At 43.3% G+C, this 24,513-nt stretch overlaps 3 protein-coding genes across 3 annotated transcripts; 1 reads left to right on the plus strand and 2 right to left on the minus strand.

Annotated features, from left to right (window-relative positions):
* Nucleotides 1-6,106: 6,106 nt before the first annotated feature.
* On the minus strand, nucleotides 6,107-9,910 carry LOC135491555 (zinc finger protein ZFP2-like). The gene is made up of 3 exons (XM_064777527.1): nucleotides 9,772-9,910; nucleotides 8,178-8,460; nucleotides 6,107-7,864 (listed from the first exon to the last, which is right to left on the minus strand). Exons 2-3 carry the CDS (start codon nucleotides 8,427-8,429, stop codon nucleotides 6,476-6,478), a joined length of 1,641 nt encoding a protein of 546 aa, XP_064633597.1. The 5' UTR covers nucleotides 8,430-8,460; nucleotides 9,772-9,910; the 3' UTR covers nucleotides 6,107-6,475.
* On the plus strand, nucleotides 9,787-14,994 carry LOC135491558 (inactive selenide, water dikinase-like protein). The gene is made up of 7 exons (XM_064777531.1): nucleotides 9,787-9,923; nucleotides 10,599-10,702; nucleotides 10,942-11,091; nucleotides 11,411-11,526; nucleotides 12,633-12,823; nucleotides 13,155-13,367; nucleotides 13,560-14,994. Exons 2-7 carry the CDS (start codon nucleotides 10,607-10,609, stop codon nucleotides 13,742-13,744), a joined length of 951 nt encoding a protein of 316 aa, XP_064633601.1. The 5' UTR covers nucleotides 9,787-9,923; nucleotides 10,599-10,606; the 3' UTR covers nucleotides 13,745-14,994.
* Nucleotides 14,995-19,139: 4,145 nt separating this feature from the next.
* LOC135491556 (inhibitor of growth protein 3-like) lies at nucleotides 19,140-24,414 on the minus strand. Its single transcript, XM_064777528.1, has 8 exons — nucleotides 24,331-24,414; nucleotides 24,143-24,214; nucleotides 23,479-23,651; nucleotides 22,941-23,091; nucleotides 22,386-22,601; nucleotides 21,796-22,054; nucleotides 21,059-21,332; nucleotides 19,140-20,875 (listed from the first exon to the last, which is right to left on the minus strand). The coding sequence occupies exons 1-8, from the start codon at nucleotides 24,356-24,358 to the stop codon at nucleotides 20,765-20,767; spliced, it is 1,284 nt and encodes a 427-aa protein (XP_064633598.1). The 5' UTR covers nucleotides 24,359-24,414; the 3' UTR covers nucleotides 19,140-20,764.
* Nucleotides 24,415-24,513: the final 99 nt, after the last annotated feature.

Raw genomic sequence — 24,513 nt, forward strand, 5'->3', positions numbered from 1 at the left:
CCAAGGTGTCATTACATATGGGTACATGTGTACCAAGTTTCAACTCAATAGCTTTAACAGTTACGAAACGTGCCCTGCTAACGGACGACGGACGACGACGACGACGACGACGACGACGACGACGACGACGACGACGACGACGACGACGACGGACGACGGACGCCACGGTATGGGATAAGCTCACCTCTGCTAAGAGGTGAGCTAAAAAGGGTGGAAAAGACTAATTTTTCTGGTTTGATTTTAAAGATTGGTGAGAAATTTTAAAGAGGTATAGCAGTGATAGGGTTGGATTTGTAGGCATAAACCATTTGTCCAGAACATGAAATTATCAGTTAATTGCACTATTGACTAATGTAAGCCTAGTCTAGCAGCAATATTTTTCCATGTATAAAGCCTAATTGAATATTGCTGGCTCAGACGAGGTGAAGGCATTTGTCAACCAAAAACAATCTACCTGTCGTTGAGGTTTTCTTCCCTTTTCTTTCTCTTCTGGGAACTGATGGACCATCTATAGCACCATTGATGTCCCTGGATGGAGCCTTCACATATGGCTTTAAGTTCTTTTTAGGATAGGTTTTCCTCTTTTCCCTGCGATAGGAGGCAGCCAACTCTTTGATTCGTGCATAATGCCCTGCATTCTCACCAGAAGGATTGTCATCATTACCATTGGATGATGCTGAAAAACAAACACATAAAGTGACAAATACTAATAATAGTCAAAACTATGACTTAGCCTAGACAAAATACAGCCTCCATGCAGGCTACACTCGATTTATGATTTTAACGAACACGAAGCTTTAGAAGGCCTTAAGACAACTTCAGACAATGCCAATAGTTAAAGGGGAGGCGCCTGATTGGCCACATCCTTGCCAATGAACCTACATGTGGTGGCAAAACAGGAAGACACAAGGTTGGCCTCGGGATGAGCAGAGCCTAATCAACGATAGCCCATTTGAATACTCTCGATGTTCTACGCTCCGATCCGCCATTGAGTCGAGTATCTGCGCCAATAAAGGTAGGGAATTCCTGCGCAACGAGTTTAAGCTTACTACTATGCAGATACGGTCTATCGCAGTGCTATTTTTAGGAATGTCTAACGTCAGGGATGTAGCGGGGGGGGGGGGGGGATCAGGGGGGTTCGAACCAACCCCAGCTTGAGAAAAGGATCCGCTGAGGACAGTCAAAAATACTTTTCTCCTGAGTTTTGTAACACCCATGATTCTATCCAAATGGGCCATTGTACGATAGAGTGACAGGCCTTTTAATTACGTGGAGACCTCTACACCCTGTATTTTTTTAGCCTATTTTGGGGGACATGTTTTTTTTGCTTTTTGGCTTAATTTGGAGACATTTCATCATGCCAATTTGCCTGAACAGCGATGTCATAAATCAAAGTTAGTGACTGATATCACCACATACACCTGAAAAATCATAATTTTAGGGGAAAACTTGAAAGTGAGGCCATTTGGATGAGATTTGGTTATGTTAGGGGTCAAAAAACGCTTCAGGGGGGTCATATTTAAAAAAAAGAAGAAAAAAACCCACCTAATTTGGGGACATCCTGTACGGTGTAGGAATCATGTAATTGAGAGGCCTGAATGACCTTATACAGTCCTTCGTAACTGGGAGTGCTGACCTGCCAGATTTCGGTCTCATGTTCACGGGCTTAGCGCCTTCGTTGCTCAAGAAATAGGTGAAGAACCCCCCCCCCCCCCACTGCGATATCAGGCTACACCCCTGAACGTTCACGTGATACATGTTCTATGTTATTTTCGAATTGGTCAATCACTGTGCATGCATGAGGTGACTTGTGACAAGACATCACATTGAAATAATTAATGCGATGACAGGTAATCGGCCTGGGAAATATTGAAACGCCACCATATTTGAGGCCACAATTCATGAATTACCTCTTTTGGCAGAAGGGCAGGCACGCCGGTCTAAGTCAATGAATGTGACACACAGGGTAGGCTAGGCCTAGGGGGTGGGCATGGGGGGGGGGGGGGGGGACTAGGCCTACCATTACATCAATGTGATATGTGAATGATGACAAATAATGATGAAGATGTCCACGCATCGAGCATTTACATACATTTACGGCAGCAGCATGGGGATGCATCTCATTTATCAATACAGGTGGTAGGCCTAGCTAGGCACGTGCCCTGCTGGGCCTGGGCCGGGGCTGGGCGACGGCCATGCTTTTTTCTCAGATCGATTTAGGACAATTAGGTGACAAAAAAACAACACCTTTGGCGACCACCTGGCTATACTTACCACCAAATTCCATGGTCATGATATTTGATGCGGTCCTAACTATGACATGGTCTACGTTTCATAGCCTACCGGTACTTCAAACCGTAAATAGCAATGGAATTGAGCAAAACTGAAATACTACAACACCATCCGATAAATCGAATGTCGCACGTTCTGTATCCCGCGAGATCTCGAAACTACTGCGCACAGGCGCGAGAAATTATATAATAGCTCAATTGCCCCGGCCCCCTACCCCTTCAATTCAGCTCAGGCCACCTCGACTAACTACCTCCACCCCCCCCCCCAAATGTAAAATGATATCGTTTTTAGATTTGCTGTCGGTGTAGTCTGGGTTCGTTTGTCAGTCAAGGGGGCAACCGAACGGGGGGGGGGGGGTCTCTAAGTTTCACGTGCCTGTGCTGCTGTTTTAGTAGCGGCAGAGGCAGTGGCTAAAAAAGTAGCACGAGAAACGAGGATGAGCTGATATAGTTCCCCAGTAAAATGGGTTGCCGCAAATATTGACAACTTTAAAATTGTCGAAAACTTGCGTGAAGATTAATCAGAATAATTGAAGAGTCATGAAACTATATGATTACTACAAACCTAATGCAAATCTAAAACATTCATACGGGCTGGTTTTGCGAATAGATGGATACCTTTGTTTACAAAATGACGTCACTCTGACGTCACGCATAACTTAAAAGATACTTCGTTGCTATAGTTCATCATTATCCCACTGTAGCGCAATGTCTGTTTAGTTCCACCCCTAGCTGAAAGGTGGGGCAGCCTGATTTGGATCGTGGGATATGTACGTTATAAGCCACTAATACCAATCGTAGATATACCACTATTGTTTGCGGAGAATGCACTGCAATCTCCTTTACTCGAGTCTATTCTGTGAAACACAATCCTTTTCCTCGTGAGAGACGTCTGATTTTTTGTTTCACCTTGATGCTGGAAATTTTGTTCACAAAGACTTGTCATGATGACCGGATCGAAATGAAGAAAAAAAACATGGGAGGAATATCTGCCAGAAGCAAGGACGTGGTCAGCATCATTGAGCCAACACAAAGCCACCGGGGGAAAATCCTGCTTTTATGATTGGCGACACACGGACATGACGGAAGAATTCTTACTGCAAATTTGATAATTTGATACCGGTATTTGCAATTTAAGCACAGATGAAAGATAGTCGCTCTGCAAAAGGCTGGTCAAACTCTACATTTATACCAGTCGTCAAAGTCACGGCCTACGTATATGTATGCGCAGCAACTAATTAATTTGGTAGGCTAACGTGGAAGAACCTGTTTTTTTTATTGACGAGTATCTTCTGGCCAATTTCTCAGCTCAACACAGAAGAAGCCAGGCTCCGCCCCAGACGAAGGAAATAACTACCCAGACCAAAAAAACAAGCCATAATTACTTGATTACAGGCGACTTCCTGTCGCAATAACCCGTTGTCTTTCTTTGATGCTGTGCTGGCTTGCTCGTGACAAGCGCTTCCCTCTCGATAATGGACCTATCATGTCTGATGCGGTTCCTTTCTCTATGCCAGTCTTACGAATTGACATTCGGTGACTGAGAAAACCGGGCAGTGTAGTTCTTAATACATTCCAGGCAAAACTGTTCTCGTCAGCTGCTCTAAGAAGGCAAGAGGTGCACCTCCAAATCAATTAACCTCAGGCATGCCGTACTCTTTTTAGAAATTAATAAAGTGCTCTTAACCTCTTTGGTTAGCTGATAGAAGTGCTACTACCTTATCATGAACAAAATACCATACGGAATTCTTATATCAAAACAAATGGTAACTTGATAATGTAAAGAGAATAGAGAAATAGAGAAATAAAAAAGACGCTTGATAAGTATGCGTCTCAGATGAATAATTTGATATCAGTGTTTATACATGCGTAGAGGTAACTACTCAATTCTACATCTATTGAATTTGATAGATGATAGATGTTTACAGTTATTCATTAACCTTAATAATACCCTCTTCTTAGGCGGGGCTCTTAAGATACACGCGTGTGCGAGAGTAACTTGCATAGGTCTCGTTAGGGAGTTTTCCCCAAATGTACGCGATGATGACGTGCCCCATTAACAGGACGTAACATCTATTTTAAAGTGCGTTTCCAAAGTGAATGCATGAAAACAACCCATTTGTTTCGTATATCACTGGAAACGCCCGATTCCCCTGATTCTGCAGGATGTTAAATCGGGCATTTTATTTCTTTAAATAAATCATAAGCGTCGCATTTGCTCCTAGCTCTGTTCACCATCCCAAAGGGCAATATTGCCAATTGGGCCGGACAATCACGAAAAACCCCAAATATTATACATTTCTTCCTGAATAATTCTTACAGTGACCATTCTCCCATGAAAGACAGTTGCTTTCGCAACACAAAAATCAAAAAAAAATCGAGGGTCAACCATTGAACTTTTGAGATATGTTGAATTTTGCACAAATCAGCGAAAAACGCACCAACTGGCACTGGACGGCATTTCAACACGGGGCCGACGTACATCCCAAGTTCAGTGTACAGTGCACAGCAAATATTTTTTCAATACCTCTCCAAATATGTACTTGAGGGTTAAAAACATGCACTCGTCTAATTGATAGGCCTGGACCCTCCAACCTATGAATATTCAATGGTGGTATTGTCTCTGCCATCGTGGGGCAGAGAAGACTCTCCATTATAACTTGGTCCGGCACCATGGTCACTCGGCCAAAAAAACCTAATCAGCGGGGGGGGCTGTAGTGGACCGATTACACTTAATCAAGAAATGTATGCTACTTACCATCAAATGCGAACTTGTCTTGTAGCTGGATGAAAGTAAAAAAAGTCCAATTTTATTCTAATTCGAACGTCTGCCCTTGAATGTCACGAAACAGCGGAAGAATATCATTCGCAATCTCAGTGTACAGTACATGTACAAAATGTATATCTCACTCCCGGTTGTGCAATGGTTCACCGGTTCAAGTACATATTACAAAATAAATCAGTTCAGCCTTTTGAAGTAACCATTTATCGGGCACACTTCACGTGTAATACAGAAACAGGAACGCCCACAAAGTTGGCCGGCCTCATTTCATGTATCATATGATAGCTATAGCCATGATTTCCCGGGGGATGAGCGCATTTCCAGACCGGGTCCTCAAAATTGAAAAAGCCTACTCGAGGGCTTTTCCCGTTGAATTTCACAGATTTCTCACCCAGTCCATCTCACATGGATACGCACACATCCTGAGATCTGTTTTTTGTTACCGGTACTCCGATGTCGTATACAAATATTAATCGATCATCCAGAGGCGGAGGATATTGAAAACAACTGGTGCCAGGATGGCGTACAGTTGACATAATTATGTAGCGGCTGCGTGGAGTAGTCACAGACACGTGTAAATACTCCGATCGGGAAAAATATACATTGTATACAACATGTGTGTCAATGATTATACATGTACGTTGGTTTTCTGTTGGCTTTGTGGAGAATGAGCGTTTGCTTTTGATCTGTAGCTTCGGATATCATCAGGCGCCTGTGTCACGGGAACCCACGGTATAATGGAAGTCAACCTTTGCAGAGAGCATATCCTTCGATCCGCTTGGTGAATCGAGACGTGCAAGTAATGGTACCGTACGGTACATTTACCGTACTTCGTGCTGCCATCTAATAGTAGCATGCCCTGACATTAGAAATGTCAGACACAACAATCAGATACAGCTACGGTACGGCGTCAATTGGTACATGAACCATGAGTGACTGTGGATTTGATGACTGCCACCGTTTGACAACGCCATCGAGTGCGAACACGCCTGCATCAAATAAAATACCGAAACTTTGTCGTCATCTATTTTATTTCATTACTAATTGGCCCGGGTTCATTTGCTAACAAGACAAGTAGTTCTGAGCCGTAGAATATACAATAAATACATTAGTGATACGGTATGGGTTTTTAAGGTTCCCGGTAAATTTACACGCCCATGGTACATTTATTTTGCCATGGGATTGCGAAAAATATAGATATCTAGCGGGATCGAGAGGTCATTCTCAGGCTCTGATCAAATCACATGTACCGGATATTTTGGTATCGTCTACATCTTCCTCATCCATACTCATACCTCAATGTCGTTTCAAAGTGACTCTCTCACGCGCCCCACCCTTGCTTTCCGATACTTGCGCTCCAAATTCCTTTCCGGCACATGGCCACCTTCACTAGGTTTTGTGCTTATAAAGTGCCTTCCGTACCCTTACCACCGTTCTTTCCCGGTCTTGGAACTTTCAAAGTGGTTCCCTCACCCTGCTTATCACCGCTCGCACTTCGCACGCCTGAAGCGCCCCCTTCGCGTAGCTCAGCCTTGCTAGCCGATTCTGGCACCCTCAAAGCGTCCTCACCCTGCTTATCCCCCACGCCTGAAGCATCCTCTTCACCCAGCTCAGCCTTGCTTGCCGATTCTGACACCTTCAAAGCGTCCTCACCCTGCCTATCCCACTTGCATTTCTTTCTATGAGAAGAGACATCACTACTTGAACGGAAAGCTTTGCAACATTTTTCGCACCTGTATGGCATTTCACCAGTATGAATACGGCGATGGACAGTCAGCGTCGCTTTCTGTACAAAAGTTTTCTCGCAGAATTCGCACGCATGCGGTCTTTCGCCGGTGTGAATACGCATGTGTTCGGTCAATTTACCGCGGGTTCCAAAGCTCTTTTGACAGTCATCACATTTGTATTTCCGCTCGTCGCGGTGCATGCGCATATGTTGCTGGTAATTCGTACTAAATGTAAACTTTCTACCGCAGTCTTCGCACGTGTACGGTTTTTCACCAGTGTGGACACGGGAATGCTTCCGGAGGCGACTTTCAAACGGGAATTCTTTATTACAGACGGGACACTTGTAAACCTTACCGGTGTGCGTGTTTTTGTGAAGCGTATACTGATCATTGTTTGGAAAAGCTTTGCCGCATAGATCGCACTTAAAGGGAAAGTCGTCAAGATGCGTGCGCTCGTGAGCTTGTAGGGTATAATTCACAGTGAATGTTTTATCGCAAAACTCGCATTTAAAAGGTTTTTCGCCAGTATGACTACGGATGTGTACAACCAATTTACTATTTTTTACATACGATTTCGGACAGTGCGGACATTTGAACTTTTTCTCAGTCGAATGATACAATTTGTGCTCTTGCAAAATCGACGGGTCAGAAAACTCTATCCCACACTGTTCGCACCTGTGCATAGCGACAATGTGGACGCTCTGATGCTTGACGACTTCTGCCTTTGTACCAAACTTCGCGAGGCAGATTTTACATTGAAAATGTCTCTGTCCGTTTTCTCGGAGTTCAGTGATGTTGTGCTTGAGCTTATGGGTCCGTAGATTGGAGGTCTGCGTGAAGCTCGTGCCACACAGTTCGCAGATGTACGGTTTGTCACCCGTGTGGGTGCGCATGTGGACCGTCAGCTGATGAGTTCGGGCAAAGCCGCGGCCGCATTGGTCACATATGAACGGCTTGGTATGCTGGCGCTGGTGCTGGGTAAGTTCACTCTTGAGAGCGAAGCTCATTTCACAATCGTGACATTGAAACTTGTCATCCTTGTGATTACCAGGAAAGAGAGGAGTCTGAAAAAACAACAATCACAATAAATTGTTAATTTCTCCCTTATTTATAGAGTAAAGTGACAAGGAAGATGTCCCACCCTGAACATGTAAGATGTATGCTTTATCAGGCAGGGTCTTGGTACAACAGTATAAATCCAAATTAGCAACACTTTAATCACAAACCAAAGTCAATCACCGCGCCAAATGTTCCCCGCGATGGAAGTCCCACAACATGCTGGTTCATAAACTGCTTGATCAGTGTATACCACAAGGCCACTCTCGTTCTTTTTTGTATTTATTTTGCTCTACATCCGTGACACTAGTATGTACTCACAAAGCTGTCTGATTCTGATGGACCTTTCCGAACGAGGGGGCCCTCAACCTCAGCCTCCGCGCCGCGACTTCCCGCAGGCTGATCTGATGCTGGCACAGTCTCGCTCTGGTTTTCATCGAAATCCATCACTATGTCTTCGTCGCTGGCAAGGTCATCTGGTTCATTTTTCACGAACACCTTCAAGACTTCAATGGTAAATGAGCCAGGCGGGAAATCTGGCAGGCCTGAAGGACCAGGCGTCGGAGCGTCCATTGTTAGTTTTCATGCAGTGAAAGTTCCGTTCCTGAAGAAAAAGAAAATGGACAATGCAGAGCCACCATGCCGAATTCTCGGCGCTGGCCAGCGGTCGCTTAGTCTCTCCATGACCTTTTGTGAGTAACTTTCCGACAAGTGCGTCCAAAGTGTACATGTATGGAAACGTTTTCAAATGACCGGTATAGGGTTCTATGCTCGGGCAGGTAAAAACAATTTTGAACAATTCAACTGATCCTCAGGGAACGCTTCTTTAGACCAGCATGCAACCATATGAGAGTCAGGATGAAGGAACGTTTCTTATGAAACCAACTAGAACCGTGGGTATTACCCTGAACAACAATAGGCCATTTGTGGGTGATTCACCAAGTCTGTCAAGCTCTCGACAACAAAGAAAGTTGGGTGATTCACCGAGTCCGTCCAGCTCCCCATAACAATGAAGTTTCCTGAACGTCAGGCCAACACTCGGCACTAATACTAGTAACTGTCGATCTATCGCCACTCTTAGTCTTAGGAGGCCTCAACCCAATTTCATAGCCTGACTTTAGTGACTATGACCCCCGTGATGAATTCAGCTTAATGCCGCAGAAGCACAGTATACTGAAGACATGAGGGCGGGGGGGGGGGGGGAATTCTGGTAACCGGTCTCAACAGCAACAATAAGTGCCAACTGGAAACATGTGCCTGCAATAACCACAAGAAGCCCGGCTTTCGCGCCTCACCCAGCGCGTTGGCAAGCCGCGACCACGCCCTGACGCACAAACCCCGCCAATCACCCTGTTACATGGCTGGTCCTAACTCATCGATAAGCGCTCATCCCAACGGCCGGACAAAATCAGTAACAAAAGTTTCCCAGAAATTCTTTTCCAATCAAAATACCTGAATGTTCTATGAAATATCGAGCACGAGTACTCTGAAGTAGATGTGCGATGGATTTGTGATGTTTGGATGAGAAAAAGGGTTATTTACTGAAAGAAAGAAACACGCTTAGTTTTAAATTTTGATCGAAATAATAACTGCTCCCCGTGGGGAGCCAAGTTGCACAGTTCGGCAAATACTGCACGCTCAATCCACGCAACATACGGGCACTTGCGCATACTGATCAGCGTCCAGACAAAGAGGGGAGGTCTACCACATTTTGGAGCCCGTCACGAGAGCCGCTTTCAAGCACATTTTCCCGATTTTTGGTGGCTAACACCATCAAACAGCACTGCTAAATCATTGAGGAACAATATATGCTCGCTATGGAGCCTGTACCAGGCATGGAATTGGAACCAAAGAAGGAACAACCGCCACCGTTTGATCCGGTCGCGCACAAACTCGATCCTAATTTCCGACTTACGAATTTCACCCAACTGAAAGGATGAGGGTGTAAGGTGCCTCAAGAAGTTCTGCTCAAACTTCTTGAAGGCGCCAACCTTGCTCCTCCTAAGCCAGCTGATGGAGAGAGGCAGGAGACTGAAGGATTATTTCAGACTTCTGTTTCTCAAATCGGTGAGTAAAATCCAAAATGATGGACTTTGCAGTCTGGGGAGGACTCCCAGGGCCCGAATCTGTCGGATCTGTCATTCGCCGGCTGTCTCGGGCGAAAATAAGCAAAACTACCAAGCATTGCGCCGTGAATCTTGTTTCTGGTGTTGGTCTAACTCATATCTGATAATATTATCGAGTGACATTTGTGAATTATATTGTGAATAAGGGTGAATTTGTGTTTTTCTTCGTGGGTGACTCTCCCTTACGTTTCTCTTTGCGCCAATATGGCCGCCTTTGCCTTCCGGGCTGACCACGTGATCTCGGATCATGTGACAATGTTTATATTTTTACATTACCACGTGGAGAGCACATGGTGTTGGTGGGCGTGGCACTACAGGCTCTTCTGTGATCAAGACAAGACTCTATTCTGATTGAAGATGGATATTCTTATACATATATATATACGCCTGTTACTGCCATTGAAAAAGTAATTGCCTTTCAATTTCAGTTGGGGAGTAGTTCATTGACTGTTGAACGTCCCCGTCCGTCCGTCAATGTTTTCTTGGGTCGTCCTCTGTTGATTGCAACATTGCATCACGTTATAACAGTTTTGTGTAATGACGTCATTGTCAGCAAAGGCTAATCCCATTAGACAGCGAAGTCTGGCCAGTCTGAACATTTTGTCTTCTCTTGCAGGTATTGGGATGGACTCCAGCATCACGGCTTTGAGGCATCACGGTCTCGCTTTGGTGCAAACAACAGATTTCTTTTATCCGTTGGTGGACAACCCATATATGATGGTAAGAGCCATTTCTGAACTGCAAATTTCTGTAATTTGTCCTCATCAAGCCCTCATTCAAGTATTTAGTTCCAAAAATTCCTTTGAGTCAAAAGAGAGTTTGAACATCCAAACTGTCCTATGGTCTGGAAATAGCTGCAAGTAAATCAAGTCCGGTTGACAATGATTTTAAATGTGTTTGAAGGTAAGATTTAAGAAATAAGTGAAAAAGTTAATCCAATATTTTCATGTCTATTTCAGGGTCGTATAGCATGCGCTAATGTACTCAGCGACCTGTACGCCATGGGGGTGACGGATTGTGACAACATGTTGATGTTACTCGGTGTCAGCCAGAAGATGACGGACAAGGAGAGAGACACAGTTGTTCCGCTGATGATGAGAGGATTTAGAGTAAGATTTTATACACAACTTTTGCCATTTCAGTAGCCAAGCTTAATACTGAATTGATGTATTGCTTTTCTCCCAACTTAAGTCTTCAACTCAAGCCTGTCACTATTGGCAATGTCTATTCAGTTATATCATCATTTGATTTGATTCAAAGGTGTCAATGGCAAAATATGTTGCGGCTGTGGATCGGACACAATATTCTCCTGTTGGCGTGTTATAAAAGTGAAGATGGCAAGAGTTTTGATGTAGAGTAATGCTTTCAATTGCCTCGTCTTCTGCATGTTTTTTTGTCGATATCGTAATCTGGTTGGTCTTCTTTCAGGACTTGGCTGTTGAAGCTGGCACAAACGTTGCTGGAGGGCAGACAGTTCTAAATCCCTGGTTAATCATCGGAGGAGTGGCGACGTCTGTGTGCCTACCATCTCATGAATTCATTCTGTAAGTATGGGGCTATCGCATAATGGAGGACATCAATTTATTATTTTATTAAATAAAGTTCCTCAATGAAATGCACTATTTGGGTGCATCATGTGCAGTGATATTGGACAACCTAGATCTAAACTTAATACTAAAAAGTTTTCTTATATCAAGTTGATGTTCATGAATCTGAACCAAAGAGCTCTTGAAACTGTTGAAAATTGTTCTGCTATTGCCTAATCTTCTTCTGCGGCATTCACTCTTCACTTGGAGTGGTCATTCTCGTGGGGGTACTCCTCCTCCAAGGTGGGATAAGCGATTTACGTGCCTCTACCTTTAGGGGTGTTGAAAATATTTCTTCTGTTGCCTAATGATGACAAACAAGAATCTGAGTAAAGAAGCCTTCTGGTTTGGCAGTACACCTCCCCTCAAAACTTTATCTTGGGCTAATCCATCCCACTGTCCACCTCATTCTGTCTCCCAGTTTCCATTTCTCACCCTCGAACTTTTATCTAAGACTGTCCACCCAACTTTTTCTCATCCAATTTCAATACTATTACCTTCTGTCCATTCTGTACTGCCCAGGCCGGCTTGGTGTGGTTACGCTGACATAGATTATGAGATCTGAAGGCACAGTGTACAATTTTTGTGACTAAATAATGATTAAGTTAATACAGTACCCATACTGAAGGTAACTATAACTCAAGCAATTGTGAAGTGAAGATTAACCTTTATACCATGAATGATAATAATTAAGATTGATAATAAGTATGAACAGTTTTGAAGTACATTAGAACCTCTCGATTAAGCCTATTTAAAGACACACTCGGGTCTTGCAAATGTCAAAGTCCTGTCTCAAATATAAAGGTGTCCTTATTACAGAGGTTTTTACAAATTGAATGGAATGGCCACTTTGGACAAAAATCAGTGTCCTTATGGAAAGGATGACCTGACTACAGGGTTGTCTTCTATGGGAGGTTCCAATGATGGTCTGCAACAATGTAAGCAATAGCCTTAGCCCTTCATATGAAAACTGACAAATGTCAATTGTCGCACTACTGTCATATAAAAGAATCAACTTCAAAGAAATAGCTTAACCCCGCTAATAAGGTGACAATATTTTTCAGCCCTGACGACGCGACAGCTGGTGATGTCCTCGTTCTAACCAAACCCCTCGGTACCCAGGTAGCGGTTAATGCACACCAGTGGCTGGGACAGACAGAGAAGTGGAACCGGATCAAGTTGGTGGTGACATCAGAGGATGTGAATAAGGCCTACATGAGAGCAATGTGTTCTATGGCAAGACTAAACAGAATAGGTAAGTGCATTACATGGTTAAGGACACTACATGGTAAAGGACATTACATGGTAAAGGACATTACATGGTAAAGGACATTACATGGTAAAGGACATTACATGGTAAAGGACATTACATGGTAAAGGACATTACATGGTAAAGGACACTACATGGTAAATGACACTACAGAGCCAGTGGTTCAGTCTACGGAGACATCGAAAATGAAATTTCAGTACCAAGATACATTGTTGGCTTGAAAGCTAATAAATCCATTGAACAATGACACTTATGTTCACCATTTGACATCTAACTTTTTGTTGTGATCTGACGAGTTCGATTTTATATTTTCCAGCTGCCAGACTCATGCACAAGTACAATGCCCATGGGGCCACCGACATTACAGGCTTTGGCATCCTAGGACATGCACAGAACCTTGCACGCATACAGAAAAAGAACGTCAACTTCGTAATCCACAATTTGCCGATAATCTCCAAGATGGCTGCCGTCAGTAAAGCATGCGGAAACATGTTCCACTTATTACAGGGTCATTCAGCAGAGACATCTGGTGAGTACAGGGAATTCGGATGTAGGGATCATCAAGTTGCAGTCCCATATTGAGATAGATACTCGCATTGGATTGCCGCTATTTGTTCCTGAAGCTCAAGAGGTTTGACTCGAGAACGCTGTGCCGTTCTGAAAACCTGATGATGTGCATCGTGCTATGGTAGTTTTAACTAAATTGTGTTTTGTTTTCCAGGAGGTCTCCTGATTGCGCTTCCCAGAGAACAGGCCGCAGCATTTTGCAAGGATATCGAGAAATCGGAACAATTTCAATCATGGATCATCGGCATTGTCGAGAAAGGAACGAGAATTGCGCGCATTATTGAGAAACCACGCGTAATCGAGGTACCGGCAAAAGACAAAGAAGGAGAACTTTGGTAGTACTAATTGGACAATTGTCAATGACATTATTTGCAGTTACAAGGACGCAGCATTTTCTTTCTGATTGACACCATCTATGGTGCAGAATTTCTCCCGTGTATGCACCAGGTATTGTTTCGTGAATTGTTGACTTGACCTTGTGCCAAGATATTGACTTCGAATTAGGAAAGTAATCTGGAGAAAACACTCTATCTTGTAATTTTTAGATATTCATTTCGTCGATTCCTTTGGCAAATTAGATTACATAATTATTAGACCTGCCAACGATTCGATTGTTATTGTTAAGAAATTCAGATTGAGTCAGAAAATTTAGATGTCAAATAATGACACTTGTCAAGTCACACTTAATTTTTTTCACTGACCCTTCTCCTTTACCTCATTTCTGATATAAACCCTTGGTTTGAGGATATATTTATAACTCGCGTTACACCAAATTTCACAATAAAATCTAAATTTTCTGACTCATTTAGGTGCTGCATTTAGCCTCAGAGCATTTTCATCGTGACTTAAGACAAATTGTGTGAGGAGATTATTTTACTTGTACATATAAATTTCATGACACTTTCCTAATGTGCCCCGCAAACGTGCAATTCAAATCACCGCGACCTGCGGTTTTATTACTGCTTGTACAACGAAAAAAATAGCTGCAGGTGGCTGCGATCACTGATTCTTGTCACAGGCATTGCATGACCACCGCAGACAAGCGTGGCATGCAATCATAATCGTAGGTCGCAGTAATATAAATTGCTTGTTTGTGGGACACTTGGAAGGTTTCTGTATGAATCGTGCTGAGAAGAACATCAGTAGTTAAAAATCCTTCGGTTCAATGCATGTTCATTCAACTTTTAACACATTCCTATCAAAAGGTTCATTCCTTACAGCGTAAAAGGACTGATCACTTAGAGATTTTTTAATCTGATAGTCGCTGTTACAGCCATCTGTTTTTGAAAACGAAATTTAAATTTTCCACACAAGTGCCCAAAGACGTTTAGTATTTTGAGAATTGAGCACTCTCGTTTTACTGAATCTCATTGTTTATTTGTGTAAGTTATTGATTCCATGGCAACCAATGTCTGCCTTTCTTTGCGTATGAAGTAGTCCAGTAAAAACCAGCGGCGAAGGCCAATGGCAACTGGACTATGGAGGTTTCAAAGGTAGTAGACCATGTTGTTTGTGAATCAATGTATAAAAAATCAAGAAACAGATCATGTAAGATTGAGATAAGAAGGTAATAAAGTTTTTTAAAGAAATCTGTTTGTTTATTGAGTGAATTTTGATACATGTACATAATAAGTCTAAAGGGATTACCGAAAGGATATACAAATGTAACGCCATTTTTTTTGTGACAACACTTGTTTTGAACAACCAGGCCCGGCTTGAACTGACCTCAAAACGTCATCCATCACCTCTGAATGCTAATTCATCTACATATACTGTCCTCTGTCACCTCCTGACACCTCGGGCTATCTTTGGACGTCTCTCTGTCGCCTTTGAATGTGAAAGTGTCTACTAGCCGTCTTTCGCCACCTCTCCCAACACTTGAGGCTACATCTGGACATCTATCACCTCCTAATGCAAATCTTCTATCCTGTCCTCAATCACCTCCAAACACCTAAGGGCGTCTCTGGAGTCTTCTGTCGCCTCTGAATGCGAATGACTCTAACTGTCTTCTGTCCCCTCTCATCATCTTAACTCACCTCTAAACGTCTTCTTTCTCCTCTGAATGCAAATGTCCTCGATCCCCTGTCCTCTGTCACCCGACCCCAACATCTCAGACTGTCCCTGAACGTCTTCCGTCGCCTGTGAATGCGACTGTCTCGACGTCTACCCCCTATCTTATTATCCTAGGCGACCTCAAAACATTTTCTGTTACCTCTGAATGCGAATCTCCTACTCTGTCCTCTGTCACATCCCAACACGACATCATCTTATAATAGGCCACATAAAAATGTCTTCTGATTGCGAATGCCTCTACTGTCCTCTATCCTCTCTAATCATCTTAACTCAAAACGTCTTCTGGCTCCTCTAATTGCGAATCCATCTAGCGTCCAATGTTACCTCCAACAACTCAGTCTACCCTGGACATCTTGTGTTGCCTATGAATGCGACTGTCTCCACTGTCTTCAGGCCGCCCCATCTCATCGTTTTAACCCACCTCAAAACGTCTGAAGGTAATTCTAAATGCGAAAGTAATTTCTGTCTTCCGACACTGACCGACCACTCCGCCTATCTGTGGGCGTCCTCTGTCGCCACTGAATGCAAATCCCTCTACTGTCTTCTGTCATATCTCATCATCCTTTCACCACTGAATGCGAATGCATCTACTGTCTTCCGTCACCCCCTTACACCTCAGGCTATCTTTGGACAAATTCTGTCGCCTCTGAATGCGAATGCCCCTTTTGTCATCTCATCATCTTAGGCCACCTAAAAACGTTTTCTATCGCCTCTAAATGCGAATGCCTCTACTGTCCTCTGTCACATACAAGAGGCCGTCTGTCGCCTCTCATTGCGAATGCACCAAAAGTCCTCTGTCACCTCACTATATCACAGGCTGGCTCTGAACGACATTTGTAATTCTCTCAATGCTAATGCCTCTATTGTCTTCTAGTGTCATCTCCATCTTAACCCACCTCAAAACGTCTTCTGCCACACTTCTGAATGAGAATGCATCTTCTGTCCCCCAACACATAAGGCCCGCTCTAAATGTCTTCTCGAATGCCTGCACTGTCTTTTGTTCCATCTCCTGATAAAAGCCACCTCAAATTGACTTCTGTCGCCTCTGAAGCCTCCCCGGTCTTCTGTCACCTCCCAGACTATCTTTAGACGTTTTCTGTCGCCCCTGAATGCGATCGCCCCAACGCCTTCCGTCCCATCTCATCATCGCAGCCCACCCAAAAATGTCGTTTCTCGCCTCTAAATGCGAATGCCTCTCTTGTCTTCCGTCCTATCCGATCATCCAAGTCACCTCAAAACGACATCGGTCGCCTCAGAAAGGAAATGCGTCCAGCGTTCAATGTCACATCCTAACACATTATGCTATCTTTATGTCTTCTGTAGCTTCTGAATTGTCTCATATCCCGTCCCATGATCTGGGCCACCTCAGAAAGCCTTCTGTCACCTCTGAATGCAAATGTCTTGTCTATCCTCTGCCACATCCGAGCATCTTAGGCTATCTCTGGCGTCTTCTGCCTCTTCTGAATGCAAATGCCTCCACGTTTTCCGTCCCACCTCATCATCCTAGGCCACCTACAATCGTTTTCTGTCACCTGTGAATGCGAATGTCATCTCCTGTCCTATGTAACCTACAAACATCTCAGGCTGTCTCTGGATGTCCCTGGACGTCAATAGTTTATTGCCTCTGAATGCGAATGCCTCTTATATCTTCTGTCCTCTCTCTCTACCCACTAAAGCGTATTCTGTCACCTCTGAATGCGAATACATCTGTACTGTTCTTTGTCAGCTTCCTACACCTCAGGCTATATCTGGGCATCGTCTGTCGCCTCTAAATGCGAGTGCTTCTACTGTCATCTGTCCTATCTCATCAATTCAAACCGTACTCATTCACCTCGGAATGCGAATGCATCCACCGTCCTCCGTCACCTCCCAACACCTCAGGCTATCTCTGTGCGTCTTTTCTTCTTCTGAATGCTTCGTTCACCTCTGAATAGGAATGTCCTCTCCTGTCCTCTGTCACCTCACATAATCTCAGACTATCTCTGGACGTTTTCTGTCGCCTCTGAGTGCGAATTCCTCGACGTCTTCCGTCTCACCTCATCACCTTAGGCCACCCAAAAACGTCTTCTATCACCTCTGAATGCGAATGCATCTGCTTTGGTCAGACAGACATAGGTCACGGAGATGTCTCAACGTCATGGAGGTACTGCGTATGCCTTTCTGAGACACCCTGTACACTAGGTCTGTCCATTTGGTAAGACAAATATAGGATAACACCTCATCCTATCTCTGGACGTCTATCTTCTCTCGGAACTGAATGCGAATGCCTATACCGTCTTCTTTATCTCATCATCTCAGGCCACTTCAAACTGTACTATTCTTTCACCTCTGAATGCGAATGCATCTACTGCTTTCTGGCCCATTTGATCATCTGAACCCACTTCAAAATTTCTTCTGGGCCATCTGAATGCGAATGCATCTTCTGTACCTCCCAACACCAATGGCTATCTCTTTCATTTTTTTCTTTTTCTGAATGGGAATGCCTCTACTGTCTTCTATCTATTGTCATCATCTTAAAGTTAAATGGAGAGTGAGACTTCAACTACAACTATTGGTAGGATGGTAGGACAGAAGTCAGTGGAGACATTCGCATTCTAAAGCGACAGAGGGACGTTTTCAGGTGGCCTAAGATGATGAGATGGGACGGAATACGAAGTGGTCGAATGTTTTAGGAGGTAACGTAGGACGGTAGATGCAATCGCATGCAGAAGAGACAGAAGACGTTTAAAGGTGACTTTAGACACTGAGAAAAGGACATGACGTTCGCATTCAGAGATGACTGAAGACGATTTTAGGCAGATTTAGATAATGCGATCGGTCTCTGAAAACGTCACGGCATTCACATGCAGAGGCGACAGAGGACGTTCAGAGACAGCCCGAGGTGTTGGGAGGTGACAGAGAATATGAGAGGATATTCGCATTCAGAGGTGACAAAAGACGTATTTAGGCATGAGGTGGGGCGGAAGACGTGGATGCTTTTCCATTCAGAGTCGACAGAAGACGTCTAGGTACAGCCTGAGATGTTTAGAGATGACCGAGGCGATGACATTCGCATGACAGGTGATGACCAATGGTGGCCTTAGATGAAGAGGTCAGACGGAAGACGAAGAGCCATATGCATTCAGGGGCGACAGAAAGCGTCTCGAGACAGTCTGAGATGTTGGGAGGTGACAGAAGAGAGGAGAGGACATTCCCATTCGGAGGTGACAGACGACGTCCAGTGATAGCGTGAGATGTTTGGGGGTGATGGCAGACAGTTGATGTATTCGTATTCAGAGGTGAAAGAAGACGTTTTGAGGTGGCTCATGATCGCATGATGGGACAGAAGACAGTACAGGCATTTGCACTCCGAGGTGACAGATAGCCTGAGGTGTTTGGAGGTTTCAGCGGACAGTTGATGCAAATGAATTCAGAGGTGACAGAGGCTTGATAATTAGAGGACAGAAGATATTTTTTGTGGTGGCTCGAGATTTTAGAATGTGACAGAGGACAGTAGAGGCATTTGCAATCAGAGGCGTCGGAAGACTCCCGAGGTAGCCTAAAGGTGCTGGGATGTGACAGTACTGACAAGGAAAATGGTAGGATGAGACGATCTTCTGCACCTGGTGTTGTTGGAGCACACAGAAGGAGGTTGTTCATACATGTAACACAGACGGAGTCGTAGAAAAATTCATTCTTTATTGAGTGCTGGCAATGTTCAACAGACATATTGTTCTATTCTTCAATCACAACCGTCTTACACCAACAGACAGGCGTGCATGTCCAGTACCTTTGTCAGCTGGCTCAATTCAAGCCATAACTAAATCATTTGAACACCCAACATTGCTTTGTTAAAGTCCTATTTACACCAGCATCTGTCTATTCTGACCACCTCCCACACCTGGGCATGCGACGACACAGTGAACTCCTCTTTTAAAAGTTTTTGCTAACATCACTCTTCAGCTTTTTTAAATAACAAACACTACTGCCCTTTTAAACTATGGTAAAACCTCCCAATAAGAACACCCAAGGACTAACAAATATGTGCTGACAGAGATGAGTCCTGATAAAAAGTCATATTAAGAAGGTGTCCTGCTAACAGAGGTGTCTGATAAGGGAGGTTCCACACTATGCTAGTCTCAACAGCACTTTTTAAGCATGATATCAAGTACAGACACTGCCTCACAATATCGGCAATTGGTAACATCATCAATACGAATTGGTACCCAAGGACAATCCATATTATGCTCATGCAAAGATTGTTAAGACCACCTTAGCAGAAGAGGAAATTTACAGTATGAATTCATTCCATCTGATTTTTATGGTTAAGAAGTTATCATGGAATAATTGAGGTAACATTTCCCACCAAATAGACTTATATCCCTGGATTTTTAATTAGAACCACATCAATATGTTTTTATAAAGTAAGGAGTTTACCATGTACAAGTAGACTTAGACAGTTTTTTTGTTTTTCTTTCAATTCATTATCACACATGTAACCCCTATTCTAAGGAGTCGGACAAGACCCCAATCACCGACTGGATCAGGCCCGCCAACATGCTTCCAAGCAATCATAAAGCCCTCCGCAACCAAGCCATTTTCGTCTCCGCAACAAGCAATATTTCTGCATATGCATGCTTATTCATTGTTAGACCTAGATACCACAAGACAACTATATTTCATGCCCTTAACTGCACGACTCCACAACAAGGAACACAAGTCCAACTCAAAACCAACTAAGTACCCACACAGAGTAGTCAAGGAGAGGTTTGTTCAATGTCCACCGTGGCCAAAGGTACATTTGTTGTTTTTTTCAGGAAGAGTTTATTGACCATTTCATTTGTTACTGGGTTGCCTTCAGCTCACTCTGGGATAATTTCGCCTCTCTTGAGTTTATTTTCAAAACTTCGCATCTACATTTTTAAAATATTTCAAGTACATGTAGCTTGGATACTTCAACCAAGTACATGTAGCTTGGATACTTCAACCAAGTACATGTAGTTTGGATACTTCAACCAAGTACATGTAGCTTAGATACTTCAACCAAGTACATGTAGCTTGGATACTTGAAATAATCTCCTCTCGTCATATTTTAGTCTTTTCACGGTTATCTTTATTTTCTTATCTGTTATCAAGTGGGTTATTTTCTCAATTCTGTTCTCAAGTACAAGCAAGCTATTAGTCTGTTCTCAGTTAGGTCGCATGTTCTCCAGTAAAGCATTTTCTACCCCTGTCTCCAGTAGCCGTTGCAGACATGCTCCAGACTGGTACCATCGTTTGAACCCACGTCTACCAGTCATCATGTCCTCATCTGCGCCCACGTCGTTTCATTGCAGCAAGACACTGCGGACAATACCATTTGCCCTTTGGAGCTTGGGTGAGACCTACACAGCCGTAATGGAACCACTCGATAGGACACTGGAAAGAAGAAAGACATGGATAAGTGACAGGAATGCACAATTGAACATTTAATCCTGTTTTTCATGGTTACTCCCATTGCCACTCCAGATTTTGTGCGCAGCTGTTTTTAAAATGAGCAAGACTTATTACCAGATTTTTTAAATGTTGACTGTTGTCCTGTTCCCAGCTTGCAATACTTACGTCATCGTTATCACAGCCGACCATATCACCGTAAGAAACCTGGTTACAAACACAATATCGTGGTTCATTAGGATCGTACGTCCATTCAACACCAGCTGGTGCCTCTTCCAACACCTCTCCCTCGCCCGTTGTGCCAGCAGTTTGAGTCGTAGGTTGGCTGGTCGTCGGCATCACTGAGGGTTGCGTTAGCGCTAAAGATTGTTGTTGTTGTTGCTGTTGTTGTTGTTGAGCAGCTGCTTCTCGGGCGGCTGCCGCTGCTGCCTTGCTACTCGATCTGCAAGAAGTTTTTAATTGAAATTCTCAACGAGTTTCGCGAGACATTTTAAACAAAATTTCTTACACAGGTTTCTGGCAGATCCTCTCTGTAGTTTTGGCTACAGCAACATTCCTACTTTCAGCTGGTCCATGAATGACAATGAAGGACTAGAGGAAAGAACTAGATGCCCACATGGGCCATCGTCCTTGATGCAACGTCATGATCAAGGCACCATCAAACATGGTTGGCACCAGCACTCAACAACGACTACATGTACTGTACCTTCGAGTATTTGACATCCTATCTTACACTAATGAACCTCTTTCTAAACTGGGCTAATTTTGTTTAAGTCAAAGCATAGGCTAAAGCACCAACAGTAAGGGCAGTACTTCTTCAGTCATGTAGTCCAGGAATCGATCTTGGAATAAGCCAATGGACAGAATTGCACAGAAAGTTTAGGACCAATCAAAGACATACTAACTTTTTACTACTCCTACTAGATCTGGAAGTGGATGATGACGTTGTTGGGGCGGGGGGCGGCGGTGCTTCAGAATTTAATGCCGCAGCAGCACCAGCATAACCACCCAACAACTCTTGGGCGAAATTTGAACTTTTGCTCATGGCCTCATAGCTAGCTTTCAGACTAGCCGTGCGCCTTCCCTGCTGCATTTGCTGCGTGGCTGCGATCGCTTGCGATGCTGCAGCAGCGATAGCAGCATTGCTACCTGCACCCATTTGACCTAAAAAAAAATTAAAATAACAATGAATGAGCACTTGTTAGATATGTCAAGCCAGTTTGATATTAGAATTGTATTTATTTCATGCCACATCATTTTGACCTGATTTTTTATTGATTGGGTTTATTTAGATGGCGCCCCGTGTATAGATAGACATACACACTATGGTTGACCTGTTCTTATCATAGGGATGGTTTAAGGAATACCGAACAGGAGGTATTGGCCAACTCGCCAAAACCGCGAGGGCGGAGCTAAATTGAAGACCAAAACTGAAGAATAATATAATTAATGGAGTGAGCCAAATCATTCAGTAGACACTCATCGTCATACATACCAACGGTAACTTTCCTTGACGGTTGATTTTGGACAACGTTGTATCCCAGTGACGACTGAGGAGCGTTTGATGTAAAGACACTTGGAGATGAGGTAGCACTTCTGTGGGACGTAAGGGTTTCTCTAGCTGCTTCATTGGCCAGCGATGACAAGACTTTGTCGGTACTGGACCGTTTGTCGACGTGATTCGTAAGGGCTGCATGGAGGTGTTTTCGCTCTGAAAGGAAATGGCCGTTGATTTAATCAATGATATGATACAGATAGGAATTAGAGCCGGCGCAAGTTTTTCATTTGACTAGTTGGCAGAGAACCTTCTCTTGTGCACACAGCAGAAAGCGTCTTCTTTATCTTATTGTTAGGCTTCACATTGGTCTTTCAATCAAAAATGCTAATATTGCAAAGGATCCTGTCCAGTGCCCCATAGGCCTACTGATGATAAAGAGGAGAGAAAAAACGCCAAAGAAGAAAATCTTTCTCAAATTACCGCAAAATGTACACGCATTTTTTAATTTTGATCTTTCCAACAATTTTGCATCATAACTTTCATTCAACGCACCTTTAAATCTATGATTATTCATTGCCTGTTGAGGAATATCTAACTCTAAAGACCGTTTTTCTAATACTTCTGTAATTCCAGCATTATCAGCTTCCAACTCCATTTTAAACTTTTGTAATTCCTGGTCCAATTTTCGTAAATGTCGGTCAACCTGAAATTATATATTTTAGTTTATGAGAGAGTAAGTGGAAGGGTTCCTCATTTGCATGGAGAAATGATGAAGTCAAAATCCTCCATGACCATGCACTACAGTGGGGCTCACATGAGTTTTAGGCTGCTTTGGGGTATAAATAAAGGGATTAAAATGTTTATCAATAAATTATGCTGTTTTTCATTTCAATAAACTCGGCAAAATACCACACTTTCCTTGCAAGGCTGAAAATTTCATTAACAGGACTCAACAGAGTAGTATAGGTCTCTTAGTACTAGGTCTATACGTCATTTTAGTTTTAGGGAACAAAAATGTTCTCAGACTTGGAACAATCGAAAGCCATAATAACTGACTCAATAACAGCACAGTACATTTACATCAACTTACAAGCTCATAAATTTGATTGGCTAACTGGACTTTCTCATCTGCATTTTCCAGTGCATTGTAGTAGTCCTCCTTGATTTTACCAAAATTGTCGGTCTTCCAATCAGCATCCACGTTTGGCTGCAGACACTTTTTGAAGAAAGACTTGATGCGTTCGTCTAGACTGTCCATAGAATCTGAAGTTGACAGATATGGAGTTATACATAGAAGTTGGCATTAACCAAGACAGGTTGTGAGAGCGTAATGCTCGGATAATATCTGGAACTTGAATCTTCAATAGGCAAGTCGGTAGAGCTTATTTGAGAGACTACAGACTGGTTCAGAAATGGTCAGGCCGGCTGGTTGTGACAAAACACAAGACTGATTGTGACACAGGATCACGTCGTCTTGAAGAAACTCTAGGTTGTGACAAATGCCCTGAACAGATCTGACTGGTTGTGGTTGTGATCTGCAAGTTCCCGACAATGCCCAAATAGACTAACCAGGCAGTGGTGACAATGTCTTCAATTGACCAGAGCCGTTGTGATTGTGACTGTCTTCAATACGAAATTACATGACTGGTGGTGCCATCTAGTAAATATAGTCCAAACTAAAATTTTTGGATTTTGCACGTTTCTGGCCAAATTTGTAGGTTTTAAGCTTAATTTCTAGTTTTTCCATCACTTACTGTTAACTTGCAAGTCCATTTCACGCATTTCAGTGAATCTTTCCCTCATTTCCATGGGAAGATTTTCAATCACTGCAAAAAAGAAAGTGTGGAAAATGAACGATTTGGGGCGTATACCAAGGTATTTTGGGCTGCAAATGAAAGGGGTATTTCTTTGGTTTTCATCACGTAACTATAACAACACCTACTTTCCAGATAATCTTCCAAATACAACATTTTCGATGTTTTTGGTCTCAAACTTCCTGGTCGAAATTGGTAAAGAATCGTTTGACTAAAACATTATACAAGACACATTCTGATTGGTTGTTGAGAAAATGGGAATTTTTGACGAAAGTTTGTAAAACTAATAGAATATAGCAACAATATGCTAA

Source organism: Lineus longissimus, chromosome 7 (genome assembly GCF_910592395.1).
Source record: "Lineus longissimus chromosome 7, tnLinLong1.2, whole genome shotgun sequence".
NCBI lineage: Eukaryota > Metazoa > Nemertea > Pilidiophora > Heteronemertea > Lineidae > Lineus > Lineus longissimus.